The 26,521-nt window shown below is 41.3% G+C and overlaps 1 protein-coding gene across 2 annotated transcripts in view; it reads right to left on the bottom strand.

Annotated features, from left to right (window-relative positions):
- The window catches only part of clcn7 (chloride channel 7), a 103,705-nt gene that overhangs the window by 11,472 nt on the left and 65,712 nt on the right, over positions 1–26,521 (bottom strand). For both annotated transcript variants that reach the window (XM_070900900.1, XM_070900901.1), the window contains 6 exons: positions 24,761–24,930; positions 22,572–22,623; positions 18,061–18,188; positions 13,970–14,055; positions 10,434–10,557; positions 2,757–2,831 (listed from right to left, as the gene is read on the bottom strand). In XM_070900900.1, the coding sequence (XP_070757001.1) occupies positions 2,757–2,831; positions 10,434–10,557; positions 13,970–14,055; positions 18,061–18,188; positions 22,572–22,623; positions 24,761–24,930 (635 nt within the window). The remainder of the gene's footprint in view (positions 1–2,756; positions 2,832–10,433; positions 10,558–13,969; positions 14,056–18,060; positions 18,189–22,571; positions 22,624–24,760; positions 24,931–26,521) is intronic.

Genomic DNA, 26,521 nt, shown 5'->3' with positions numbered 1-26,521 from the left:
GGGAGAGAGGGGAGGGGAGGGAGGGAGGGGAGGGGAGGGAGGGAGGGGAGGGGAGGAGGGGAGGGGAGGGGGGGAGGGAGGGAGAGAGGGGAGGGAGGATGGGGAGGAAGATGGGAGGGAGGGAGAGAAGGGAGCAAGGAGAGGGAGGCTGAACGGGCCCAAGACTTTGGCCCAGCACCGGATTTACAGGTAAGTGGCGTTGGGTCCGGGGTCCAGGGTCGGGGGTGGAGGAGCGGAGGTCGGGTCGCGGAGTAGGGGGAGCGGAGGTCGGGTTGGGGGTGGGGTGGGGGAGCGGAGGTCGGGTCGCGGGGGGGGGGAGCGGGGAGCGGAGAGCGGGTCAGGTCAGGTCAAGGAGGGGTCGGGTCCAGGTCGGGGCTGCGCCGTTCTAGACACGGCCCGAAACTTGGGCCCTTTGTGTGCAGATGTATTTCCTCATTTCACTCCTGAAAAGTCTGACTCTTAATTTTTTAGACTATGCCCCTTTGTCCTAGAATCCCTAACCAACGGAAATTGTTTCTCTCTAGCTAACCTATCCGTTTCCCTTACTATCTTGAAAAATTCGATCAGATCACCCTTAAACTTCTCAATTGTAATTTGTGTAATCTCTCCTCGTAACTTAACCCTTGAAGTCCATGTATAATTCTGGTAAACCTACGCTGCACTGCCTCCAAGGCCAATATAGCCTTCCTAGCATGTGGTGACCAGAACTGCTCACAGTACTCCAGATGTTGTCTAACCAGATGATACAAAACTAGGTGGAAATGTAAATTGAGAGGAGAATGCAAAAAGGCTTCAAGGGATACAGTCAAGCTAAGCGAGTAGGCAAGAACATGGCAAATAGAATATAATGTGGAGAAATGTGAAGTTATCCACTTTGGTAGGAAAAATAGAAAAGCAGAGTATTTTTTAAATGGTGAAAGATTGGGAAATGTTCGTGTTCAGAGGGACCTGGGTGTTCTTGTACACAAATCACAAAGTTAACATGCAGGTACAGCAAGCAATTAAGAAAGCAAATGGTATGTTGGCCTTTATCACAAGAGGATTTGCGTGTAAGAATAAAGACGTCTTATTGCAATTACATAGGGTCCTGGTGAAACCACACCTGGAGTATTGTGTACAGTTTTAGTCTCCTTACCCAAGGAAGGATATACTTGCCATAGAGTGAGAGCACTGTAGGTTCACCAGACTGAATCCTGGGATGAGAGGTCATATGGGAGATTGTCCTATGCAAAATTGAGTAGTCTAGGCCTATATTCCCTAGAGTTTAGAAGAGTGGGAGGTGATCTCATTGAAACATACAAAATTCTTACAGGGCTTGACAGGGTAGATGTAGTGAGGATGTTTCCTCTGGCTGATGAGTCTAGAACCAGGGGTCACAGTCTCAGTCCTAAATGGCTGATCCCTTATTCTAAGATGAGGAGAATCTTCCTCTCAGGGTGGTGAATATTTGGAATTTTCTACCCTGGAGGGCTGTGGAGGCTGTCATTGAGTATATTTAAGACAGAGATCAAGAGATTTTTTGGATATTAAGGAAATCAAGGGATTATGGGGATAGTACAGGAAAGTGGAGTTGAGTTAGAAGATCAGCCATGATATATTATTGAATGGCGGAGCAGGCTCAAGGGGCCGAATGGCCTACTCCTGCTCCTATTTCTTATGTTTTGTACAGCTGCAGCATAACTTCTACCCCCTTGTACTCCAGATATAAAGGCCAGCATTCCATTAGCCTTTTTGATTATTTCTGTACCTGTTCATAACATTTTAATGATTTTTGTACCTGGACCCCCCCCCCCTCCCCCACCAAAAGTCTCTTTGGACCTCCACTGTTTTTAGCCTTTCACCATTTAGAAAGTACGCGGTTCTATCCCTTTTAGGTCCAAACTGAATGACCTCACATTTGTCACAGTTTTGCCCATTCACTTAATCTATCGATATCCCTTTGTAATTTTTTGTGTTTTATTATTTACCTACACAACAATCCCTGCACTTCAAATTAATTCATCGTATGTGAAGTAATTTTGTGCAACTGTGATGTATGATTATGATGTTATATAAATGCAAGTCATTCTCCATTATATGTCCAGCATTTGAAAATAAAACTGCATTTTAAACATTTTAGTAAGGTTTTAAGATGTTCCATAGAATGTACGGCACATAGACCACCCAACTGGTCCATGCTCTTAAAAAAAAATGAATTAGCTGTTGAACAGATCAGACTCCTATGAATTTCAAACATGCAGCATTATAATGGCTCCAATTACAGCACTTTCTTGGCTTCAGAGTGACTGGAATGTGGCTGATTTTTTTCCATCTCAAAATTTGAAGTTAAGTCAATGAAGTATTCATTGTAGCTTGGTTTCAAAGTTCAGTGCAATGCGATATATTTTACTAGCAATGCTCCATCTAACAGCTGGAAGAACATTTATATCCCATGGAAGATGAATGTAACCCTATAGCAGCTCCCACAGTGTAAAAATTATTATGGATAAGAACCAAATCTTTGAAATCAGAGAATTATTTGACCATTACACAATTAACAGTTTACTTCATATTTAATTCAGATATATTTACTTGCAAAAATACAAATGTTATATGGGTTAAAATAAAATGCACTATAGTCAAAAAAAGTTCTGAAGAATATATATATTCAATTAGCTTTTCTCTTCAGCGATGCTAATAGATCTGTGTATTCCCAGTACTTTGATTTTATTTCAGATTAGCAGCATTTGGAGTTTTCTTTCTATTTGAAAGATTACCTTGTGTTTCAGGAGGACAATTAACTGTGATCGTAATATTAACCCACACAGTCTTCCAACATTATCACCGTCGGGCTGAAAAGAAAATGATAGCATTGGATAAAATTGGAATTGAAATTACTGCACCAAAAACAGAAATTAAACTCTCATAACTAGACCATTTTGCTTGCTTTCCATTTGTGAGTGCTGGTAATGAAAAAACAGGAAGAATAAAATTGACCAAATACAATACCAGATTGTAAATGGAGTATTCCACTTTAGTAAAATGAAACTAGGTCCAGAAAATATAGTTGTAAAATTAGGATCAGATAAACTACTTCATAGAAAAAGAAATCAAGCTGTGCCGTTGCTGACTGAGTAGATAGAATTAAGTAAAATGAGGGGAAATCGTAGAAACAGCACTTTCATAGGAAAAATGCAACCAGTCTCTTGGGTGCACCAGGTTTTCCGTGCCAAATATCTCAATTTTCTGGATTGAATATCCAGATGTCATATGAATTGTAAAAAACTTAAAAGAATACAGCAAACCCCAGATGATTCAGTAGCATTTGGTATAAACTGAACCATGGAATAATACATTTTACATCTAGAATTTCCCCATGCAGCAAGTTTGCTACTTTTAGCTAAGTTACCAAACAAAGTAAATGTCTTTTATCATGAGGAGGAAAGAGAGAAAGGTAAAATAATTACACTGCTTACTCCAGTCACTGCCCTGATTCCCTCCCCAAACATTTGGAGGTCTGGGTGCTGCACTTTTAATAACAGAATAATGCACAGGGCTTGGGGTGTCAAGGGGAAGGGGGGGGGGGGGGGGAGTACAGCAGTTAATCTTGTACATTTATGGTGGCCTTAAAAGGATTAAAAAGAGGAATTATACTTATGTCAGTGACAGAATCATAACCCATATATGTTACACCAGAGGCAATTTTGACTGCACACTAATAAAAACTTCATGAAAGACTCTTCTGATGGCTCAGAAGGGTTAAACATTTAGTGCCTGAGCCATAACTGCAAAAAGCACCTAGGTTTGATGGTTTGATCCCCAGTTTTTGCTGAGTTTGCTATTCTCAGCCAACCAGCACAATCTGCCCAAGGCCCAAGGTGTAGGGGAAAACAAAACACAATCAGGCTCTGTGGCAGTGTGCATGTCAAATCAGTGGGCACAGAAATCAGCTCAACTCTGACAACCTCAAATCAAAAAGCCTACCAGCACTCATTTGCCAAGGCTTACAAAGATTTCTGGATGAGGAACAGGGGAGAGCCACTCAGTGCCTCAGAATCATACTCCAGCATGAAATGATTTCCATTAGGAGGGGAGGGAAGAAAACTGACCAAAAAAACTTCAAGGAGTTACATACAAAAATTCCATTGGTATTTAATAACTATAGGGGTTCCAATCTCTCCCAAAGTTACGTGACTTTCTGTTAAATGCCACACAACAAAAAAGGTGATTATAGAAACAATCTAAACTGCCAGCACTAAGCTGGGACAGAATGGGATCACTGCGGACACAGCTGCATCACAAGGATGATCGCTCTGCCAGCTGTTTAATTTCCAGACAGGACTGCAAGATTTGATTGATTCCATAAAATTAATCTGGATTTGACATATCACAGCTAATGGAACGTGACAAAGTAAAGCAGTTAGTTGACTGTTTAGAGTTAATTGTTAATATCGTGAATCTTACTTGGAAGGGCACTGGCCGCTAGAAAGTCTCAGTAATTGCACCCTCATGGTTCAAAATAAATTGTTTTGGATATCAAAACATCAAAATTTAAAAAGACTGGAAACACATAAATTGTTTTCTTTTCAATATGCAAGTTACCATCTAGAAAGAAACTTTTGCACATCTGGGTAAGATCACAACTGACAAAAGCTAAGGGATCCAGGGATGATCTGGATGAATCACCAGCAATGTGAACCATTATAAATCATTGGGCTTTGCTTATTGGTTGCTAAATGGCTAATGTTATCAAAATGGAAGAACCACAAGGATATCCAAGCTTGCAGGTACAGTGCAACCTTGATTAAATGCACTCCCATTATTTGTGTTCTTTATTATCCAGGAAAATGTTCATGGGTAATGGGAGAGCAAGAGGCAGGGCTGCCAGCATTTGTGTTTCAAAGTCTTCTTGTTGGCAAAATCAATTGGCATTGCACAACTGATCAATGAGCCGATCTGTCAGCTTTCAGCTAGCCCACATCTCCATGGGTTCAAATATACCACGCAAAAACTCTCTCCCCATGCCAGCCATGGCACCCAGCTACAGAGGGGAGCGTTAAAAGTGTGCACTAATTTCCAGCTATTCTGTCAGCACCAGTAGTAGTGCTGTTCTTTGCAGAGCTTCAGATTTCAAGAGGTGAAGAAGCTGCCTGTTTAAACATGCTCCTGAACAGGCAGGTTATGCACTGATTTTAAAGTCAACAACTCCTCTGAGATTAGTGTTATTGCTGACAACTGGATGAACAAAGGCCGGCTCACAGTGCTTTTAGCATTCACCTCTTTAGCTGGAGCCTCATGGCTGTTGGCATTAAGGAACCTTCTTTGGTTGACTCTCAGGTCTGTGGCATGAGCTGGGTTATAAAGGGCTAGTGAATGGGAAAACTGTGAGCAAGCAGGTCTGTTTATTTATTGCATAAGAACATAAGAATTAGGAACAAGAGTAGGCCATCTAGCCCCTCATAGAAACATAGAAACATAGAAAATAGGTGCAGGAGTAGGCCATTCGGCCCTTCTAGCCTGCACCGCCATTCAATGAGTTCATGGCTGAACATTCAACTTCAGTACCCCATTCCTGCTTTCTCGCCATACCCCTTGATCCCCCTAGTAGTAAGGACCTCATCTAACTCCTTTTTGAATATATTTAGTGAATTGGCCTCAACAACTTTCTGTGGTAGAGAATTCCACAGGTTCACCACTCTCTGGGTGAAGAAGTTCCTCCGCATCTCGGTCCTAAATGGCTTACCCCTTACCCTTAGACTGTGACCTCTGGTTCTGGACTTCCCCAACATTGGGAACATTCTTCCTGCATCTAACCTGTCTAACCCCGTCAGAATTTTAAATGTTTCTATGAGATCCCCTCTCATTCTTCTGAACTCCAGTGAATACAAGCCCAGTTGATCCAGTCTTTCTTGATAGGTCAGTCCCGCCATCCCGGGAATCAGTCTGGTGAACCTTCGCTGCACTCCCTCAATAGCAAGAATGTCCTTCCTCAGGTTAGGAGACCAAAACTGTACACAATACTCCAGGTGTGGCCTCACCAATGCCCTGTACAACTGTAGCAACACCTCTCTGCCCCTGTACTCAAATCCCCTTGCTATGAAGGCCAACATGCCATTTGCTTTCTTAACCGCCTGCTGCACCTGCATGCCAACCTTCAATGACTGATGTACCATGACACCCAGGTCTCTTTGCACCTCCTCTTTTCCTAATCTGTCACCATTCAGATAATAGTCTGTCTCTCTGTTTTTACCACCAAAGTGGATAACCTCACATTTATCCACATTATACTTCATCTGCCATGCATTTGCCCACTCACCTAACCTATCCAAGTCGCTCTGCAGCCTCACAGCATCCTCCTCGCAGCTCACACTGCCACCCAACTTAGTGTCATCCTCGGGCCTGCTCCGCCATTCAATAAGATCATGGCTGATCTGGCCGTGGACTCAGCTCCACTTACCCGCCCTCTCCCCGTAACCCTTAATTCCCTTATTGGTTAAGAATCTATCTATCTGTGACTTGAATACATTCAATGAGCGAGCCTCAACTGCTTCCTTGGGCAGAGAATTACACAGATTCACAACCCTCTGGGAGAAGAAATTCCTTCTCAACTCGGTTTTAAATTGGCTCCCCCGTATTTTGAGGCTGTGCTAGCCTCCCCTACCAGTGAAAACAACCTCTCTGCCTCTATCTTGTCTATCCCTTTCATGATTTTAAATGTTTCTATAAGATCACCCCTCATCCTTCTGAACTCCAACGAGTAAAGACCCAGACTACTCAATCTATCATCATAAGGTAACCCCCTCATCTCCGGAATCAGCCTAGTGAATCATCTCTGTACCCCCTCCAAATCCATTATATCCTTCCTTAAGTAAGTTGACCAAAACTGCACGCAGTACTCCAGGTGCGGCCTTACCAATACCCTATACAGTTGCAGCAGGACCTCCCTGCTTTTGTACTCCATTCCTCTAGCAATGAAGGCCAACATTCCATTCGCCTTCCTGATTACCTGCTGCACCTGCAAACTAACTTTTTGGGATTCATGCACAAAGACTCCCAGGTCCCTCTGCATCTCAGCATGTTGTCATTTCTCCCCATTCAAATAATATTCCATTTTACTGTTTTTTTTCCCCCCAAGGTGGATGACCTCACACTTTCCGACATTGTATTCCATCTGCCAAACCTTAGCCCATTCACTTAACCTATCCAAATCTCTTTGCAGCCTCTCTGTGTCCTCAACACAACCCGCTTTCCCACTAATCTTTGTGTCATCTGCAAATTTTGTTACACTACACTCTGTCCCCTCTTCCAGGTCATCTATGTATATTGTAAACAGTTGTGGTCCCAGCACCGATCCCTGTGGCACACCACTAACCACCGATTTCCAACCCGAAAAGGACCCATTTATCCCTACTCTCTGCTTTCTGTTCGCCAGTCAATTCTCTATCCATGCTAATACATTTCCTCTGACTCCACGTACCTCTATCTTCTGCAGTAATCTTTTGTGTGGCACCTTATCGAATGCCTTTTGGAAATCTAAATACACCACATCCATCGGTACACCTCTAGCCACCATGCTCGTTATATCCTCAAAGAATTCCAGTAAGTTAGTTAAACATGATTTCCCTTTCATGAATCCATGCTGCGTCTGCTTGATTGCACTATTCCTATCTAGATGTCCCGCTATTTCTTCCTTAATGATAGTTTCAAGCATTTTCCCCACTACAGATGTTAAACTAACCGGCCTATAGTTACCTGCCTTTTGCCTGCCCCCTTTTTTAAACAGAGGCGTTACATTAGCTGCTCTCCAATCTGCTGGTACCTCCCCAGAGTCCAGAGAATTTTGGTAGATTATAACGAATACATCTGCTGTAACTTCCGCCATCTCTTTTAATATCCTGGGATGCATTTCATCAGGACCAGGGGACTTGTCTACCTTGAGTTCCATTAGCCTGTCCAGCACCACCCCTCTAGTGATAGTGATTGTCTCAAGGTCCTCCCTTCCCACATTCCCGTGACCAGCAATTTTTGGCATGGTTTTTGTGTCTTCCACTGTGAAGACCGAAGCAAAATAATTGTTTAAGGTCTCAGCCATTTTCACATTTCCCATTATTAAATCCTCCTTCTCATCTTCTAAGAGACCAACATTTACTTTAGTCACTCTTTTCCATTTTATATATCTGTAAAAGCTTTTACTATCTGTTTTTATGTTTTGCGCAAGTTTACCTTCGGAAATCTATCTTTCCTTTCTTTATTGCTTTTTTAGTCATTCTTTGCTGTTGTTTAAAATTTTCCCAATCCTCTAGTTTCCCCACTAACCTTGGCCACCTTATACGCATTGGTCTTTGATTTGGTACTCTCCTTTATTTCCTTGGTTATCCACGGCTGGTTATCCCTTCTCTTACCGCCCTTCTTTTTCACTGGAATATATTTTTGTTGCGCACTATGAAAGAGCTCCTTAAAAGTCCTCCACTGTTGCTCAATTGTGCCACCGTTTAGTCTGTGTTTCCAGTCTACTTTAGCTAACTCTGCCCTCATCCCACTGTAGTCCCCTTTGTTTAAGCATAGTACGCTCGTTTCTGACACAACTTCCTCACCCTCAATCTGTATTACAAATTCAACCATACTGTAATCACTCATTCAGAGAGGATCTTTTACTCGGAGATCATTTATTTTTCCTGTCTCATTACACAGGACCAGATCTAAGATAGCTTGCTCCCTTGTAGGTTTTGTTACATACTGTTCTAAGAAACAATCCCATATGCATTAGCTGTACAACACTGACTGATATTCCCGGCAGGGATAATGGAGGCAAGTCCTGCTGAAGAACTGAACAAGGAGGCAATTAGCAGTTTAACGCAATTTGGAGATTCTTATTTATCCAGCAATTTCTATTATTAGCCACAAGGGTTCCCCCTTCATTGAATAGGATAACACAGTTGCCACTATAGTGAACTTGGCTCAAAATGGTGGTTATGTTGCTGGACTATTAAGTCAGAGGCCTGGACTAATAATCCAGAGGATGGGAGTTAAGTCCCACCATGGAAGTTGGAAAATTTGAATTCAGTATTTCTTTTAAATCTAGAAATAAAAAGCTGGCATTAGTAAAAAATGACCATGAAGCTGTTGGATTGTTGAAAACAATAACTGGTTCAGCTAATGTCCTTTTAGGGGAGAAAACCTGCCGTCCTTACCCAGGCTGGTCTATATGTGACTCCAGACTCACACCAACTTCTTGTCTGGCTTTTGAAGTGGCCTAGCAAGCCACTCAATAGTATCAAATGGGTATTAAAAAGAGCATTCTGGGAGTACCTTCACCACATGGGCTGAAGGGGTCCAAGAAAGGCCACTAAGATCTTCTAAGGGCAACTAGGGATGGGCAATAAATACTGGTCTTGCCAGCGATGCCCACATCTCGAGAATTAATGTTTAAAAAGCCTTCAGCAAGAAGACTTTTGTACTTAAAATTTGGTCATTTTCTCCAACTTTAATTAAACCATAAGCAGAGTGGATTGATTCCAGAATCAGGATCTCCAGGAGTGATGTGGCTGAGCTCTGTCAGTTTTTTCTCTTGCACTCATTATATTGAGGAGCCTTCACAGCTGACCTCGAAGAAAGCTGCCCACAAAGATCTAGCAATCACTGTGGTGAGGATTTCACCTCCCTTGATATTAATTTGATTCTGGCACCAAGTCTAGGGATCTCCAGCAACAGGGATGTTATCAAGCTGGCTAAGCAACTAGTCACATTGAAGAATTCTCACAGACAGCAAATCAGTGCACTGATTTTCATTCAATCTTTAGTCATTTTAGAGAGACAAATAAAGATTGGGACATACTCATGGGATTAAGATAGAAGCTAAAATATCAAACAAATTAAAAAATTAAAAACCAAAGAATTATCATAATGAAAAAAATTGTAGAATGCCAAATTTTTGTTAAATATATCATTAGTTTTTTCAGGGCCAGAATGTTTGTTCAACAGTAATTATGACTCAGTACACCCTTAAAAACCCAGTTACACCTCATTCAACAGGGCTCAACTTTTTCAGGGTTTTTTTTAACAGCCATATTCCAGCGTAAAAAGGAAGTTTGTCAGTTCAGTGATTTCAATTAATTGTCAGCTCAGGGCCTGTGCAGGAGCAGGGCATGACTGACAGCAACTCCTGGATTTCTGAGTTTAACTGTGCATGTTCAGGCACCAGAAGTTGCTGTCAGTTTCACAGTTGCAATGATGGTGAACACTGACAGTTTTGTCATCATTACAACAGCAAATTCTGGGCCTACATGTTTAGCAGTTATATAAATCTTAGATTGGCCATATCCTAATTATAGGAGGTCAGCATTAAGTTTTATATTGTGTTCAGTTTGTGCTTAGGGACACCATCCTGTACTGTCTTGTATACCCTATATAGTATATGAAAACTAAAATCTATATTTAAAAATGTATCTACATACCTCAAGATTCTCATGTACCACCGGAAATCCATTATGATTAGTTGATATGTCACTAAGAATGTCCACTATGCGTCCAACCTTCTCTAGTCGATTGAAACAAGTGACTGGGTAACTCATCACTTCGCTAAAATAGAATGATGTATTTGTTTTTAAAATATATTTTTACCATAATCTCTTTATTTATGCAACATGTTTTGATACATACACAAAAATGCAACTGGATCTATTTTCTCTCCTGTGCCAGAAATCACGTCAACACTTTTACGATACTAGTATGCACTAGTTTGGTGTATAAGAGTAAAATTAAAATAAAGAGACAAATTGAATTTGAAAACATCAATTAAAACTAAATATTCATTATTTTATCAATTCTCCAGTATTTGGGGAAAATGGTTCTATGAATTGAACACAAATAAGTATGCATATAACTCTATACTTGCAATTCATATTAAAACTAAAACAAGGTATTCACACGTGTTACAAAGAATTAAAGGGCTAATTCTGCAATCCGAAAAGGGAGCTGTACTTGCAGGTATCGTGGGTAAGAGAATCAGGGCTACAATGCTGTAGCTTTCTAACCGCCCCCCATGCCCGCAATTGGCGAGCCATCCAAGGATTAGAATTTGGTTGGACCTGTGGAATGTAATGGATAAAATTCCACATGCAAGTCTTTTAAAGGAGGCTGGGGTTCATGCAATTGATGTTAAAATTAGCTGGATGGATGAAAACTGGGAGGGAGGAAGAAAGGAAGACGAACAAGAAGGAAGTTGCACATTTCACCATCAGGGCATCCCAAAGCACTTCAGCCAATTAAGTACCTTTGATATAAAGCCGCTGTTGTAATGTAGGAATAGGTAGCAAAAGCTCTAACTAGCTGAGGGTTACCCAGTCTAAATTATTCATAACTGACAGGGAAATATTTCTTGCAATGTTATAACATTTGCTGAAGGTATCAAGCTATGTAGCCTTGTCACAATTATAAGGACATAAATAATCAATAAGATCTTAACCTAGTAAGCAAATGGACTCAAGAAGGCAATGATTTGGGAGTAAATATATAAATGTATGCGAGTGTAGATCAGAATAGGAAATAGTAAATGTATATTTGAGGAAAGAGTCCCTTTTCAATGGATCCGTTAATTGTGGAATTGTGCAAGAGATTGAACAAGTGCCTCCTTTTACAGGGGTGTCTTTTTCCCTGTGACCAAAGGTGGAGAAGGAAAAGGGTACAGTGTTGTGATTACTGATCATTCATAGCTTCAAGTCAATTTGATGCAGTCATTAATAAAACTAATTAAATAGTGGGATAAAACACAAGGTATTTGGCTACAATTCAATGGTGACTGAATAAATTAAATTCCACTTTTATTACATGGGATTTCAGGATTTTTATTGATGTTTTGGGGGAATTGAATTCCTTGATTTTGTCAGTTTTTCCATGAAACCCAAACCCAGTGGCCTTGGTAATAATCCTTCCCTCTGTGCATTACACCCCTAATGTAAAGGATGTCAGCAGTTTTGCTCCAATATGGATTTATAGTTACCCTTTCCTCCCCACATTCACCCATTATGGCTATGTCAAACAACCCAATAAGACAGATTTAAAGAAAAACAAATGTTGCTCACAATACATGAAAAAGAATTAACATAATACAATGTATGCCTTTATAACAGACTGGTTTTGGCATTGGTGGTTTTTGTGCATTATAAGCTGCCGGCAAATTTCTCTCATTTTGACATTCATCCTGCATACAATTGGCAACTCACTAGCAAAGCAAGGGGTAAAATAACATAAATGGAACAGCATTCCAAGCTTAATCTTATAGGAGCATTACCTATAATATGGTGCCCAGCAATAACTAGGGTGGGTATACTACAGCTGACACTGAAACTAATGTAAGTGCTCAGTCATGCTGTTCCTCTGAGTAATAATGAACTGCATCTGTATCGAGCACTGAAATCATGTTGTTTCATTAAGTTGTGCATAGAGTTAGCCAATACATTTTCTGCAGAATTTTTCTTATTTCGTAGGTTAGAGCAGCATTAATGCAAGTCATAAGCAACAGATTTGCTGTTGAACTCCCTAGGTTTTGGCCATAATAAGTGGATGATCGAGTCTGATACAAATAGAACTAATGGTAAAAAGTCTGCAGTTTACGATGATATAACAAAATACACAAAATTGTGTAAATGTAATATGAACTGCCAAGTCAGACAAATGGGAACTTTTTTGTTCAGATGCACAACATTTTAACCAAACCAGGACATCCATGGTATGGGATCTTGATTTTCTACAGTATTAAAAAAATACCAACTACAGGTTCTCACAGGCACCCAAATCTACTTGTTGATGCTTATGAAATACTTGTGATAAAATCTGAGTTTTATGTAAAATGGGATCAAAATTAAATTCCTTAGAGAAGGCATCTGCCAAATAATGGATCCTTGCTAAACCTCTAAGATACGTTATACTTTAGATTCATAAAGTTCAAATGCAGATTAATTCTCTAGTTATTCATAAATATTTTTTATTGTATATGATGATAGATTATTGCATCACACCCCCAAGCCTGTCAGGAACCAGACTTCTCCCTCTTATACAATCCCCTACCCGCAGAAGGCAAATGCATACAAAGCAGATGTGTGTATCTGGTATAATATCATGAACATCAAAGATACAATCTGTGCACATAAACACAAGATGGGAGCTTGGATTTAAAATTAGTCATGTAAAGAGTTGTAAGATATTTCTACTTGAGTTTTAAATTCCATTTTGTGCCAGTATTTCTGCCCTCTTGAGCATCCCTGATTATAACTGCTCAACCATTGGTGGCCGTGCCTTCAGCTGCCTAGGCGCCAAGCTCTGGAACTCCCTCACTAAACCTCTCTACCTCTTTTCTCCTTTAAGAAGCTTCTTAAAACCTACCTCCATGACGGTCATCTGCCGTAATTTCTTCTTATGTGGCTCGGTGGCAAATTTATTTGTTTTGTCTTATAACACTCCTGTGAAGCGCCTTGGGATGTTTTACTACGTTAAAGGTGCTATATAAATACAAGTTGTTGTTGTTGTAACATGTAGTTGCAAACTCAGAGCAGGAATAAATTTGGAACAATCCCAGAATTGCAGTAACTATAATTAGGTGTCAGGCGAGAGCCCAACTAACACAACCCAGCATGATCACGGGCAGATTTCTGAGGGAGAAAACTGCTCCTGACGGAAAACAAAACGATGCATTTCCAAGTGCATGCTCCTGCAATTTCATTAGTAGGACATTAATTACAGTGAATTTCTAATACAAAAAGAGAAATTTCATGTTGTCCCCCTCCCTGTTTTTAAGTTTATGAGAACACATTATTGTGATATGAAACAATTGGAGAGAGAGGTAGGGCTTGAATAAAAGTATAAAGATGCAGAATCACTAATTATAGGTTTGAAATGAAGAGCTGCAGGGATATTATATAAATCATGACCAATTGACAGTTCTCTTAACTTATGACATAGGAGTAACTATACAAGACAAACTGATCATTCTTACCGTGCAGTTAAAGCATGGGATTTTTCAGGAGGCTCCCAACCAAGGAAAGGTACACTCTGCAGCTTAATGTGAATATCATACAGTCCCTAAAACAAAAATCAATATAACCGTTAAAGTTTAAGGGGCCGAAATTGATGGCCCACTGCCGCCGAGATCCACCGACATTCCTCCTCGAGTTCCGCCCAGTGCCAGTTTCGATTTGGTCTGGTGCGGGCGGGAGGGGAGAACCGCCAGGAAACCACCCGCTGCCAAGTGGCGCAAGTGACCTCCCACCCGCCAAGATACCAGATTGCCGCGGGCGGGAGTCGGCGCCAGGACAGGGAAGGACCGCTGCGAGGAGGCTGGTCTATCCCCGACATTAGGTATGAAGACCTGCAAGGAAAGGTTGGTAAACATTTTTTTAAATTTTTCTTTACAGCGACTTACTTGGATAGGGGTCCCCTGAAGATGTTCCGATGTTTTTTTTTTGATGATTTTTATTTCCAGCTGTTCGAACCTCCCTGGGCCCGACTCCATCCTCGGCTGCCGAGAATGAGAGCTCCCGCCCACTGCTGCCCAGATTGATGGCGTAAGTCCCTCTTTTGCCGCCAGGTGCCCTTTCAAAGGACTTTTTGCCGAAACTCCCACCCAAAGTACCGTCAGGTATCTCGAAGGCCATCAGCATTCCTTTGAGCGGCACTTGGCCTTCACCAATTTCAGCCCCTGTCTTTTTCACACCCATGTTCTACATTATATTGATACAGTTCAGATGTAGATTAGTCGACGAATTATTGAAATATTTTATTACGTGATAGATCATTGCACTACTCTCCCCAGTTTGCCATAAATTCCCGACACATCCTTCCAAAGCCAATCTCTTTCAGCCCTTGCCCCCAAGATTAGTGGAGACAGAAAAAACATGTACATTTCAAGCGTTTCCTCAGAATGTAATTATTTTTACTACTCAATGCATCTTCAGCGAAAAGATTGGTAACAGGAAATCTGAGTTTTTTTCAGATGTGTATGAAAGTACAAAAATGTGATATCATCCATTTTACCTAACAGAATTAACAGCAAATCCAAAGCCAATAGATCCCACCAATGAACCAGCAGTTAAGTGTTAGTTTGCAAGGAGTTAGAAGCTACTGACTACATTTCAAGGCCAAATAAAAAAGCCACAAACAGCAACAGCGTAGGATTTCGTAATTAGGAAAAATTAAATGAAAATGGTCATGGTGCATTAATTGGGACCCTGAAACATGCTCATATGTTTGTAAGACTTCAGGTACTTACTTGCCTCACACAAATATTATTGATTTCTATTTAACGATCTGTTCACAGATCAATTGTAGGATTAACACAAATCAGTCTGAACTAGAGAGAGTCTGGTCGCATGATTTCCTCATGTTGCTTCAGGTTCTTTTATCTATCACCTTAAATCTGTGTCCTCCGGTTACTGACCCTTTTCCTTATTGACTATCAAAACCCTTTCATGATTTTGAACACCTCAATCAAATCTCCTCTTAACCCCGAAGGACAACAGCACCAGCTTCTCCATAGAACTGATGTGCCTCATTCCTGGTAGTATTCTCGTGAATCTCTTGGGTGCAGATATATTTGAAAATAATTTTTATTTTTCCAAATCCTCTCTGCAGAACAATATTCAAAACTCCCAAAATATGAGACATTACATATAAATATATGTACATATATTACAGAACACAACAGTAATTTACCTAACTAGTATTTTTATACTATTAAAATAGAAATCAATATTAAATAGTTAGCTAGACTTGAGAATAAAAAGGGACAGCCAACAGTAACAGAATTGAAGATTATGTCTTCTCAAAGTCGTGGGGAAAAAATGACCCATTATCTTGGCTTTAACGACCAGATAGTTTGAAATCGTTAGCTAACATAATCCTACTCATTTAAAGCAACATTGCCACTTGAGGAAAGTGTAATTAGCAAATGTTCTTGTATCCAAGTGAAGTGAAAACAGTTACAAGTTAAAATAGCAAATGTGTTCCGTTATGCCTGTGCATGAATGAAGATAAAATTCTCTCACATGCTGAGCAATGCAGCTTGTTATTAGACGTATTGCTACAATGACAAACTGTACAGAAGGCTGAGCTAAGCAGCTGCGATTTATCAAGTACTTAAAGACTAAGCTGTGAATCCCCTTAACAGAAAGAGATTGATGTTCTCAACACAGACACCAATTTGAGATATGTATTGCATTTCTTAATGTGATCTGGATTTACTTGCACTTGTTAATATTGGGATAAGTATTTAATCCGTACTAATCCTTGAGTGAAATTCAACACTTGGCAGATTGAGCCAGTAAGAGAGCCACTGCTCTCTTACATTAAACTGCAAGACAGAAACTCTATTTTTTATCAGTCTGTGTTTACAGTTTAAAAATAAACGACAGACTTTTAAAGCTTCACATCCCAATCCTTAAATGGTGAACATATTCCTTTGAAGTTGGATAGAAATAGACTTTTTATTTGTGGTCGTATACACTGCAACACTTTGTTTATTCCGCAGGATGAGAGTCAAGACCAGTTCGAACTTAGTTAGATTTTGAAGTCATGGGTCGCTCAATCACTTCAGTTGGGAGAGTCATTAGGACAGTGCGGCAAGTTATCTACCCATAATCAACCAGTTCTGTTCAATGCATTAACCTTTCTTCCAGATACTGAGTGACCAGAATTTCTATGTTTTCTGTTTTTCATTTGTGAACTATGGAGCACTGTACTTCATTTTGAGAACAGGAAGAGCAGGCACTTTTGAAACTCTATGCATTAATGCTTATCCCCTTCTTACTAGATACTAAGCAGATTAACAGGAGATCAGAAAAGAATAAGCAGCTCAGACTTTTACATTCATGGGAGAAAATAGGGAGCAAAGGAACAACAAAGAAAATTAGCCACTGAATCTATGCACCCCATTTTGTTAATCTCAACTGTGTACCAATATTGTGAGGATTAAATATTGGGTGAGTGCAGAAATATTCTGTTGAAACTGGAGAGGCCCACATTTATCCATTATTTTGGTTCACAATACTGTGAACATTTCAAAGGTACACACTGAATTATGTTGAAGAAATACTCAAGGAAAAGGCCCTGCAATCTTTATTCTCAATTATTTGTCAGCAACAAAAACCTACGTAATTGAAAAAATATTTTTCCTCTAAAAATTGCCCACAAAGATAAATGCCTCAGAGTTGCTAGCTCAACTGAGTTGGACTAGCCTCAACAGTTTTGCATCTGTATCACTGTAATGGCCACATACATGAGACCGAGATCACATCATATTCTGCTTATGCCTCGTTACAGCATACCATGGATACTACTCCCAATGTGGTTAAACTACACATAAATGAACCTGTAGATACTGCAAAGGCTCCAATTGATATTTCTTAGCGTTCACTAGAAACAATAATTATAAAACAGCACTCACTGCAAATCAATGCACTTTCATAAAACAAAAATGAAGTTTGAAGCACAAACAAAACAATTTTTTAATGCAAGAACAACAAGCTGCACAAGGACATCTGAAGTTGCCAAAAGGGAAAAGAACCAGCAGACCCAGATAAGGACTCAAACATGCTAAGGGATGTCCAAGTAACTTGAGCACCAGCCCAACATTACCACGCGATCAAAGCTAAAATATCGTACGGAGATAGCCTTAATTTCTTCCTGTTGGTGATCTATGTGAAGCGTGCTCTCTTTTTAAAGGGAGTGAAGGACGAGAACTTGAAGTACTTTCAATCCAAAGTACTCCTACAAAACCCTGTTCCCCAAGAAGTGATACTACTGCTTGTTCTAGTCCAAAAGCAGATTCATCATGGCCCAAGTCCTACCTCCCAGCTGCAAGAGGATGCTGAGATAACTTATCCAACTAATTAATTTACACCAACCTTTTGATCCTCAATTCACATCAATATAAAACTATGAAATTCAACAAACTATGCTGACAATTAAAACGAATTAACTTTTCTAAACAAAGCCTATTTTTCTATGCAAACTGAAAGATTCATTTGAAGAAATGTTCATAAAGAGATTATACTTTCAGTATTCAAACATTTGAAATAAATAAACAGGTACCTCAATGAAGAAGTCCCCAACTATTTTGGCAGTCATCAGCACCAACATGATGGGAAGACCATACGTCACATTTCCAGTAGCCTCCACAATGATGACCGTCAGGCTCAGCGTCATTCGCACAATTCCTCCTGTCAATGGAAAGTGACAGGCCATAAGCTCAGCTACATCTGATAGGATAAGACTGCTTATATGCATGTATATTAGTTGGCTCCTGTCTCTCTCATTAGACAGATCAATGTGAATTGCGAATCTAGATTTCTCAGGGATGTAGTAGTCAACATGTTGTTTTGAATATAACAAGCCCAAAGTTATTCCTAACTGAAGGAACTTCCTCAAAGTCAAAAAGTTTAAATGTTAATGGTTTCCTTTTTGTCCCTTTCAAAAATAATCAGGAATCTGGTTATGTTCCACAACAGTGCCAAGTCCTTCCATATTAATAACGATTGCTCTGTTTGATCATTAAAAACAACTGTGATAAATGGAATAAAAACAGAAAATGCTGGAAATTTCAGCAGGTCAGGCAGCATCTGTGGATAGAAAGTAGAATTAACGTTTCAGGTTGATGACCCTTCATCAGAACTGGAGAGTATTCAGAAAGAACAGATTCTTAATAAGTACTGAAAGGGGGAGGGGAAGAAAGAACAAAAGGGAACATAAGTGATAGGTTGGAAGGCAGGAGAGATTAGAGACAAAATGGATGATGGCCCAAATTCAAATGATAATGCCAGGAGTTAGAAAACCATTAGTCAAGATAGGGTGTGAATGGCAGGATATCTCAGGAGCCTATCAACAAGAGCAGGCATCGACGACGAGATCCAACACTGCCTCCAGAGTGCCAGTGCAGCCTTCGGCCACCTGAGGAAAAGAGTGTTTGAAGACCAGGCCCTCACCAAGCTCATGCGTCTACAGGGCTGTAGTAATACCCGCCCACCTCAAGTTGCTGGAGAAATACCACCAACGATGCCTCCGCAAGATCCTATAAATCCCCTGGGAGGACAGATGCAACAATGTTAGCGTCTTCGACCAGGCCAACATCCCCAGCATTGAAGCACTGACCACACTTGATCAGCTCTGCTGGGCAGGCCACATAGTTTGCATGCCAGACACAAGAATCCCAAAGCAACGCTCAACTCGCAACTCCTTCACAGCAAACGAGCCAAAGGTAGGTAGCGGAAACATTACAAGGACACCCTCAAAGTCTCCCTGATAAAGTGTAACATCCCCACTAACACCTGGGAGTCCCTGGCCAAAGACCACTCTAAGTGGAGGAAGTGCATCCGGGAGGGCGCTGAGCTCCTCGAGTATCGTCGCTGAGAGCGTGCAGAAATCAAGCGCAGGCTGCGGAAAGAGCGTGCGGCAAACCAGGCTCCCTGCCCACCCTTTCCCTCACCTGTGACAGAAACTGTGGTTCTCGTATTGGACTGTCCAGCTACCTTATAACTCATGTTAAGAGTGGAAGCAAGTCTTCCTTGATTCCGAGGGACTGCCTATGATGATGATGAATGAATGAATGAACAGCTACCATTCGAGACAAGGAGGAAAAAAGATTTCTTCTTATCTCAACTCTATTTTTTCTCCCCTTGTCCACCTACATCCGCGACTCCTCCAACGCCCTCCGTCACTTTAATAGTTTCCAGTTTCCTGGCCCCAACCGTCTCCTTTTCACCATGGATGTCCAATCTCTCTAGACTTCCATCCCCCAACAGGATGGCCTGAGGGCGCTCCACTTCTTCCTCGAGCAGAGGCCCAACCAGTCCCCATCCCCCACCACCCTCCTCCGCCTGGCTGAACTTGTTCTCACATTGAACAACTTCTCCTTTAACTCCACTCACTTCCTCCAAATTAAAGGTGTTGCTATGGGAACCCGCATGGGTCCTAGCTATGGCTGTCTTTGTTCCAGTCCTACTTGTGTCCCCTCCCTCACCTCTTTTTCCGGTACATTGATGACTGTATCGGTGCCATTTCATGCTCTCGCCCTGAACTTGAAAATTTAATTCACTTTGCATCAAATTTCCACCCATCCCTCACCTTCATATGGTCCACCTCCAACTCTTCCCTTGACTTCCCTTCCTCGACTTCTCCGTCTCCATCTCTGGGGATAGGCTTTCAACCAGTATCCACTATAAGCCCACTGACTCCCACAGCTACCTGGACTACACTTCCCCCCACCCCGCATCCTGTAAGGACTCTATTCCATTCTCCCAGTTTCTCCGTCGCATCTGCTCGGACAATGCCACCTTCCACACTAGTGCCTCTGACAGGTCTTCCTTTTACCTCAACAGAGGATTCCCCTCTGCCGTTCTATTGCCCGCACCTCTGCTCTCACCCCTTCCCCTCCCTCTCAGAACCTCTCCCCTCCTCACCTCATCCTTCGCCATTTCCACCACCTCCAGCGCGATCCCACCACCAATCACATCTTCCCCTCCCCTCTCAGCGTTCCGAAGAGACCGCTCCCTCTGCGACACCCTGGTCCATTCCACTGTAACCCCCAGCACCCCTTCCCCTTCCCCTTCTCACGGCAACACCTGCCTTTTACCTCCTCCCTTCCCACTATCCAAGGCCCCAAATACTCCTTCCAGGTGAAACAGCGATTTACTTGTACTTCTTTCAATTTATTATACTGTATTCGCTGCTCACGATGTGGTCTCCTCTACATTGGGGAGACCAAGCGTAAGTTGGGTGACCGCTTTGCGGAGCACCTCCATTCAGTCTGCAAGTGTGACCCGAGCTTCCAGTCACCTGCCACTTTAATTCTCTGCTCCATTCCTACTCTGACCTCTCCGTCCTTAGTCTCCTACACGGTTCCAACGAAGCTCAACGCAAGCTCGAGGAACAACACCTCATCTTTCGTTTAGGCACTTTATAGCCTTCTGGACTCAACATTGAGTTCAACCATTTCAGAGCATAGCCGTTGCCAATCTATGGCTCTCTTTCCGACCCCCCCACCCCAAGCTAGTTTCTTCTTTCTTTTTTTTCTCCTCGTCTCTAATGGTAGCTGGTCATTAACCCACCATTCACACCCTATCTTGACTAATGGTTTTCTAACTCCTGGCATTATCATCTGAATTTGGGCCATCCTCCATTTTGTCTCTCTAATCTCTCATGTCTTCCAACCTATCACAGACCTTCCGTTTTGTTCTTTCTTCCCCTCCCCCTTTCAGTGCTTGTTAAGAATCCGTTCTTTACGAACACTCTCCAGTTCTGATGAAGGGTCATTGACCCGAAACATTAACTCTGCTTTCTCTCCACAGATGTTGCCTGACCCGTGGAGATTGCCAGCATTTTCTGTTTTAATTCCAGATTCTAGCATCCGCAGTATTTTGTTTTTGTATTAGTGTGATAAATGGTAGTTATTCCAACTCAGATACAAGATATTTAAAATGACTGCACTGGGAAATGAACATTCTACTTTAATCACCCAAACTCAGATTTTCAGATTGAGTACAATCCTGATCGAGTGCACTTGATGAGCGTTGATCTAACCATAATTTTCTGCTTCATCATCATTTTGTGCACATTGTAGACATAAAGACTGCCTCCAATTAGGGACTCACCCATTGGGGGCAGGAAATAACATACTGCTGTTGAACTTAAAGGCCTCCATCAGCTTAAAGTGGCACACATCATTACAATCACTTTCGAGCCACAGGAGGGAAAAAAGTGATTTTTCAGAAAATGTTTGTCAGGTAAATACGAGGGTAGAGAGTTCCCAGCTTCCTAAATGTAGCTGTGGAAACGGAATGCCGGGCTGCACAATGGCGGCCCAGACCAGGCTAGGGCCACCATCCTGGAGCCAACCCGAGAGTCAGCAATCCAGAAAAGATGGTGGCGCGGCCTCCCCTTTAAGTAGCGCCCAGATAGCAGATGTCAGCCAGCTTCGCGACCCGCAAAGCTGGTGCTGACATCCGCTCAGGCGAGCCTCGCGGGGCGGTAAGGGGTCGGCGATGCATGACAACCCGGGGCGCTAACTGGGGATGCGCCGCTGTCTTGGCAGCACCTTCGGAAACTCCTGGGCAATTTCCCAGGAGCCGGTAGCGCACCCCCCCCGGGGCAAATGTCTCTTCTGCCCCGTTAACCGCCCCCCACCCACCCCAGAGGCCCTAACAAGCCTCTTTTTTAAAAAAAGGGCAATTTCACACCCTATGTAATGTTGCTACATCAAATTGTCCACTTAGCTGCAACTCTGAACGTTTAGTTCAAAGATATGTTGGAAACAAAAGTATCAAAATCATTTCCTCCGTCTAGTGAGAGCACTTTGCTTACTTTATGGTAGCAGATTTCATAAAATGTAGCCCTTTAGGATTAATGAAAATTCCTCCACAATGAATTTGTTGCCAATATTCCTAACCAAATCACAGCAAAAGAGAAGTTTTCAAAGACTGCAGGGCTGTTATACAAATTACTTTCCTGCTATAGGAAAGGCAACAGGAAATTATCTAATATCCCTCGACTGTTAGACTGGAAATCGTAACTTTCCAGTATGTAGGTCACTGGTCAAGTACCACACTTACCAAGCTGTGCTGCTGCTCCCATCAGAGCATATTTCCCTGGGTCAGCCCAAGTCTGTAGAGTGCAACAGAAAATAAACCAATTAAAACAACCACAAAAGTCCAACTGAATTTTATAAATATATATATAACTAACCCTTGCAATATAGTTTTTACTTTTAATATGATTACCTCCTACTACATAGCCTTCTGATTAACCGTATTGTTACTGGCTCCGGACTAACCACCATCGAGCTGCAACATAGGCAAGACATGGCCTCATAGGATGCTTGTAAGTTAATGGAATTGATCAATTCACGACACTTTCAATGAGGAGAGATAGGTCCCCATCCAAGGTTGATAGCAGCAATTGATCCATACATATCAAGTTCCCCAGGAACTAAGAAGCTAAGTCTGCCTTGACCTGAAGTTTATATATGAGCCAGTCTGAGTTACTAGCTGTAACCAATTTTAATTCTGTGTGCTGTGACCAACAAGAAATAATGAATCCAATAGATAATCCATTATGTCACACAAGGCATAATACCAGTACAGCTTAATAGCATTGTATCATTAGTGTATGCTACATATTCTGTTCAAATACATCGCATTCTACTTCAACTGTGCCAATTCTACTTTGGACATCCTAGTGGTCCCCAGTCTCACCGACTGGAGAATATCAACCAAACAGGCGAATGATCAATATTCGGATGAACTCAAATCAATTGAAAATGCTACATTTTTCTCTTCCAGGGAAATCAATGTTCTTAAAATGAATGTAATGTAGAGTGAATTAAATATTTTCCACTGCTTCCCAGAGAAATAGAAGCCATCTGGGGGAAAAAAACTCCTTTATCTCTGAGAAAATTGATATTTCCTACAATGTTAATGAGAAGAGAAAACTCTTGGGTTCAGCCTATACCAAAGGAATGTGAAAGGAAATGGTGTCACAAATATCAGTCTCTGGAGAATTTGTTTCACACTCCTACCCCAGATATGAAGTCCTGGAATGAGATAATGGCTTAGATTTTTCAAATGGAACAGTGACTGTCATCTATTAATTTAAAATTGCATAACTTGGAGTACGACAATCAGAAAGTCGATGCCAAAATGTTTCTCATGGCAACACAAGATTGCGTTGAGTGCTGGAGGGATGTGCATTTTTCCCCAGAGCCCCACTCTTGGGAAAGCTAAAATCAAGTGACCAGAATCTCACTCAATTTAAGTAGTGAACAGAAACTAGCATTAAGACTGTTAAGGGTGCGCATGTGGAGCAGGAGACCATCAGATAATCTCATTAAGCAAGTCAGGAGTTTTGTCTGTCTTGTAATCAAATTTTACTCGCAAGGATTTTTTTTTGGAACACAAATAAACCTCTGGTCCCATAAGGTTCAGATCTTTCACAGTAAAATCCTACTGAGTATTCAATCAGATGTTAGGAGGGTTCTAGTGGGAAAAGGAAGATAGCTTGGTGATAGGTGACACTTCATTGCTGCTGGCTCAAAAAAAACAGGTCAACACAAATCAGTTCCTCTATTATTACAGAATTACTTAGGAGAAAAAAAGTCAAAAATGACTGTCTTTTTATTCTCAAGAAAAATGGCTGAAGAAATTCCTTACTGAGTCCATAGGCTAAGTATGCTAAAACTAACAGTACAAGACATAGACTAGTCGTTCTGACGAAGGGTCATCGACCTGAAACGTTAACTCTGTTTTTTTCTCCACAGATGCTGCCTGACCTACTAAGTATCCCCAGCGTTTTCTGTTTTTATTTTAGATTTCCAACAGTATTTTGCTTTTGGATAGACTGGTCGTTATCTGGTTCATGTGCTAAATTTTCATTTCTTTGAACAAAATCTCATTAGACTAAAAAAACTTTGTGAACTATCCCAGAAAACAGATAATACATTAAGCCTTGACAATGTTATCTTCAACTCATAGCTAAATAGGCAGCAAGAACGATCTTTCAGCACATATCTAGAGAACAAATTAATGAAATAAACATTTTATAGACAGAAACAAATCAATTATTTCATGTTAGAGGCACAAATAATATGAAGTGTTCGGGATTCATTTGTTGGCAAAGCTAGATATGCACTAAGAAATTCAAAATTTACCATCTTGGTTTTCTCATTTAGACTTTGCTTTAGAAAGTAACAAAAATCTATGTGTTACACTTACTATTGTTCAAGGTTATGAAAAAAGAAACTCACAGAGTTTGTTGAAACGGTGGAAATAAATATTCCAAACAATCTTCCCCATGCAGCACCAATCAGTAAGGATGGAATGAAGACTCCACTGGATACTGCTAAACCATATGTCCAACAGGCCAGTAAAAAGTAACTTAAAGTAAACAAGCTCAGAGTCCAAGGATTGTATGAACCTGCAAAGACAGATCATATTGATCAAGTAAATACTGTTATTGAACACTAGCATCTCACATTTGGTTTCACAGTATTCAGCGCTCTTGTTAATCTTCAACATCAAATTAATCCTGCTTTGAACTTTAAAAAAAATGTCCCCTCTCATCCACAAAAAGGGATTATTTGACAAGAAATAATGTTATAAACATTGAGATAAACCCCCCCCCCCCCCACAAAGATCAGCCATGATCTTATTGAATGGCAGAGCCGGGTCGAGGGGGCAATTTCTTATGTTCTAAAATATTACAATAACTGCAACAATGAACTAACATTCTCGAGTGACTAGGCTGTGGATTGGTGGATTTGCAGTTTCTCTCACCATTGGGACACATGAAAGAGAGAAAGAGAGAGGAAGATGGCAAGAGGAAGGAAATGGGCAAATGAAAGTTTAAGTGCTGTTGAATGGCTAACCTGGTTACCAGATTCTGTTTATTATTTAATGGCACTCTGTACTGTATATAACCATGCCTGGTGTTTGTCTGCAAGAAGCTGAAGATCATTATTATCTGTGTGCATGTTTCAGCCACCTAGTCCCTATGCACAAAAAGCCCATCCATCTCTCCTTTAAGACCCTCCTTATAAACCACCCTTTTAACTAAGTTTTTGGTCACCCGAATATCTGCTTCTTTCGCTCAGCACTCAATTTTTTTTATTACACAGTGGGATGTTTTTCTATTTTACAGGTGCTATATAAATACGATAGTGCACCTCCCGCCATATTGATGAAGGCAGAAAAAAAGTGTCCGGAGCCTGTCCCTGAAACAAGTTAGGCCCCTTATTTGCATATCCAAAGGTGTAGAAACATGGAAAAGCTCCAATGATATCATAAGCCATAACAGTAAGCATCTACATGTGGCCTAAGCACAAGTCCTTAAAGGGATCACCAGGTGCCATCAAAAAGGTGTAATACTTATCTGCATGTGTAACTGTGCCAAACCTTGTTGCCAACCCCTGCTTGCATTACCCCCCCACCCCTCTACTCCCAGGACATAGCTGAGAGCTGCTGCCGGCGATGCAGCAGCCCAAAATTCACATCCAATTCGCCGGTGAGCTGCCCGGGATGTCCACCAGGCATCTGTACATCACCCGTCTCAGGAAAATGAGGCCCAAGATCAGGTGTGCCTCGGGCCTACGTGTTCCAGTACAGGGATTGTTCCGATTCCAATGGAAGTTCTCAAAACAAAATGTTCCACCACTTGTAAGTAGGTGATGTGCTGCTACTTGAACCCTTAAAACATACAACAGACCCAGAGGGACACTAATTATTAAAGGAGCGAAAAAATGATATCCAAGGGACTGGAGCCATTATGCTTGCACTACACAGCCTTTGGAGAAGCCATATCACAATGCTGGTGTTGCTTTCAAATGGTAGATAAATTCTTGAACAGGCAACTGTTGGTTTCAAGAAAGAAGCCACTCAGCAGAGGCTCAGAAAGTGCACAAGATCTAACCCTTTTTCTGTGACTACAGGTCTGGCTTGTATGGAATCACTATGGGATGTTTGGTGCTCAGTTTTAATACATAGCCAAATTTTCTATGGCTAGTAATGGC

This window comes from Pristiophorus japonicus, chromosome 15 (genome assembly GCF_044704955.1).
Source record: "Pristiophorus japonicus isolate sPriJap1 chromosome 15, sPriJap1.hap1, whole genome shotgun sequence".
NCBI classification, from domain to species: Eukaryota; Metazoa; Chordata; class Chondrichthyes; family Pristiophoridae; genus Pristiophorus; species Pristiophorus japonicus.
This window is presented reverse-complemented; position numbering and strand designations above follow the sequence as displayed.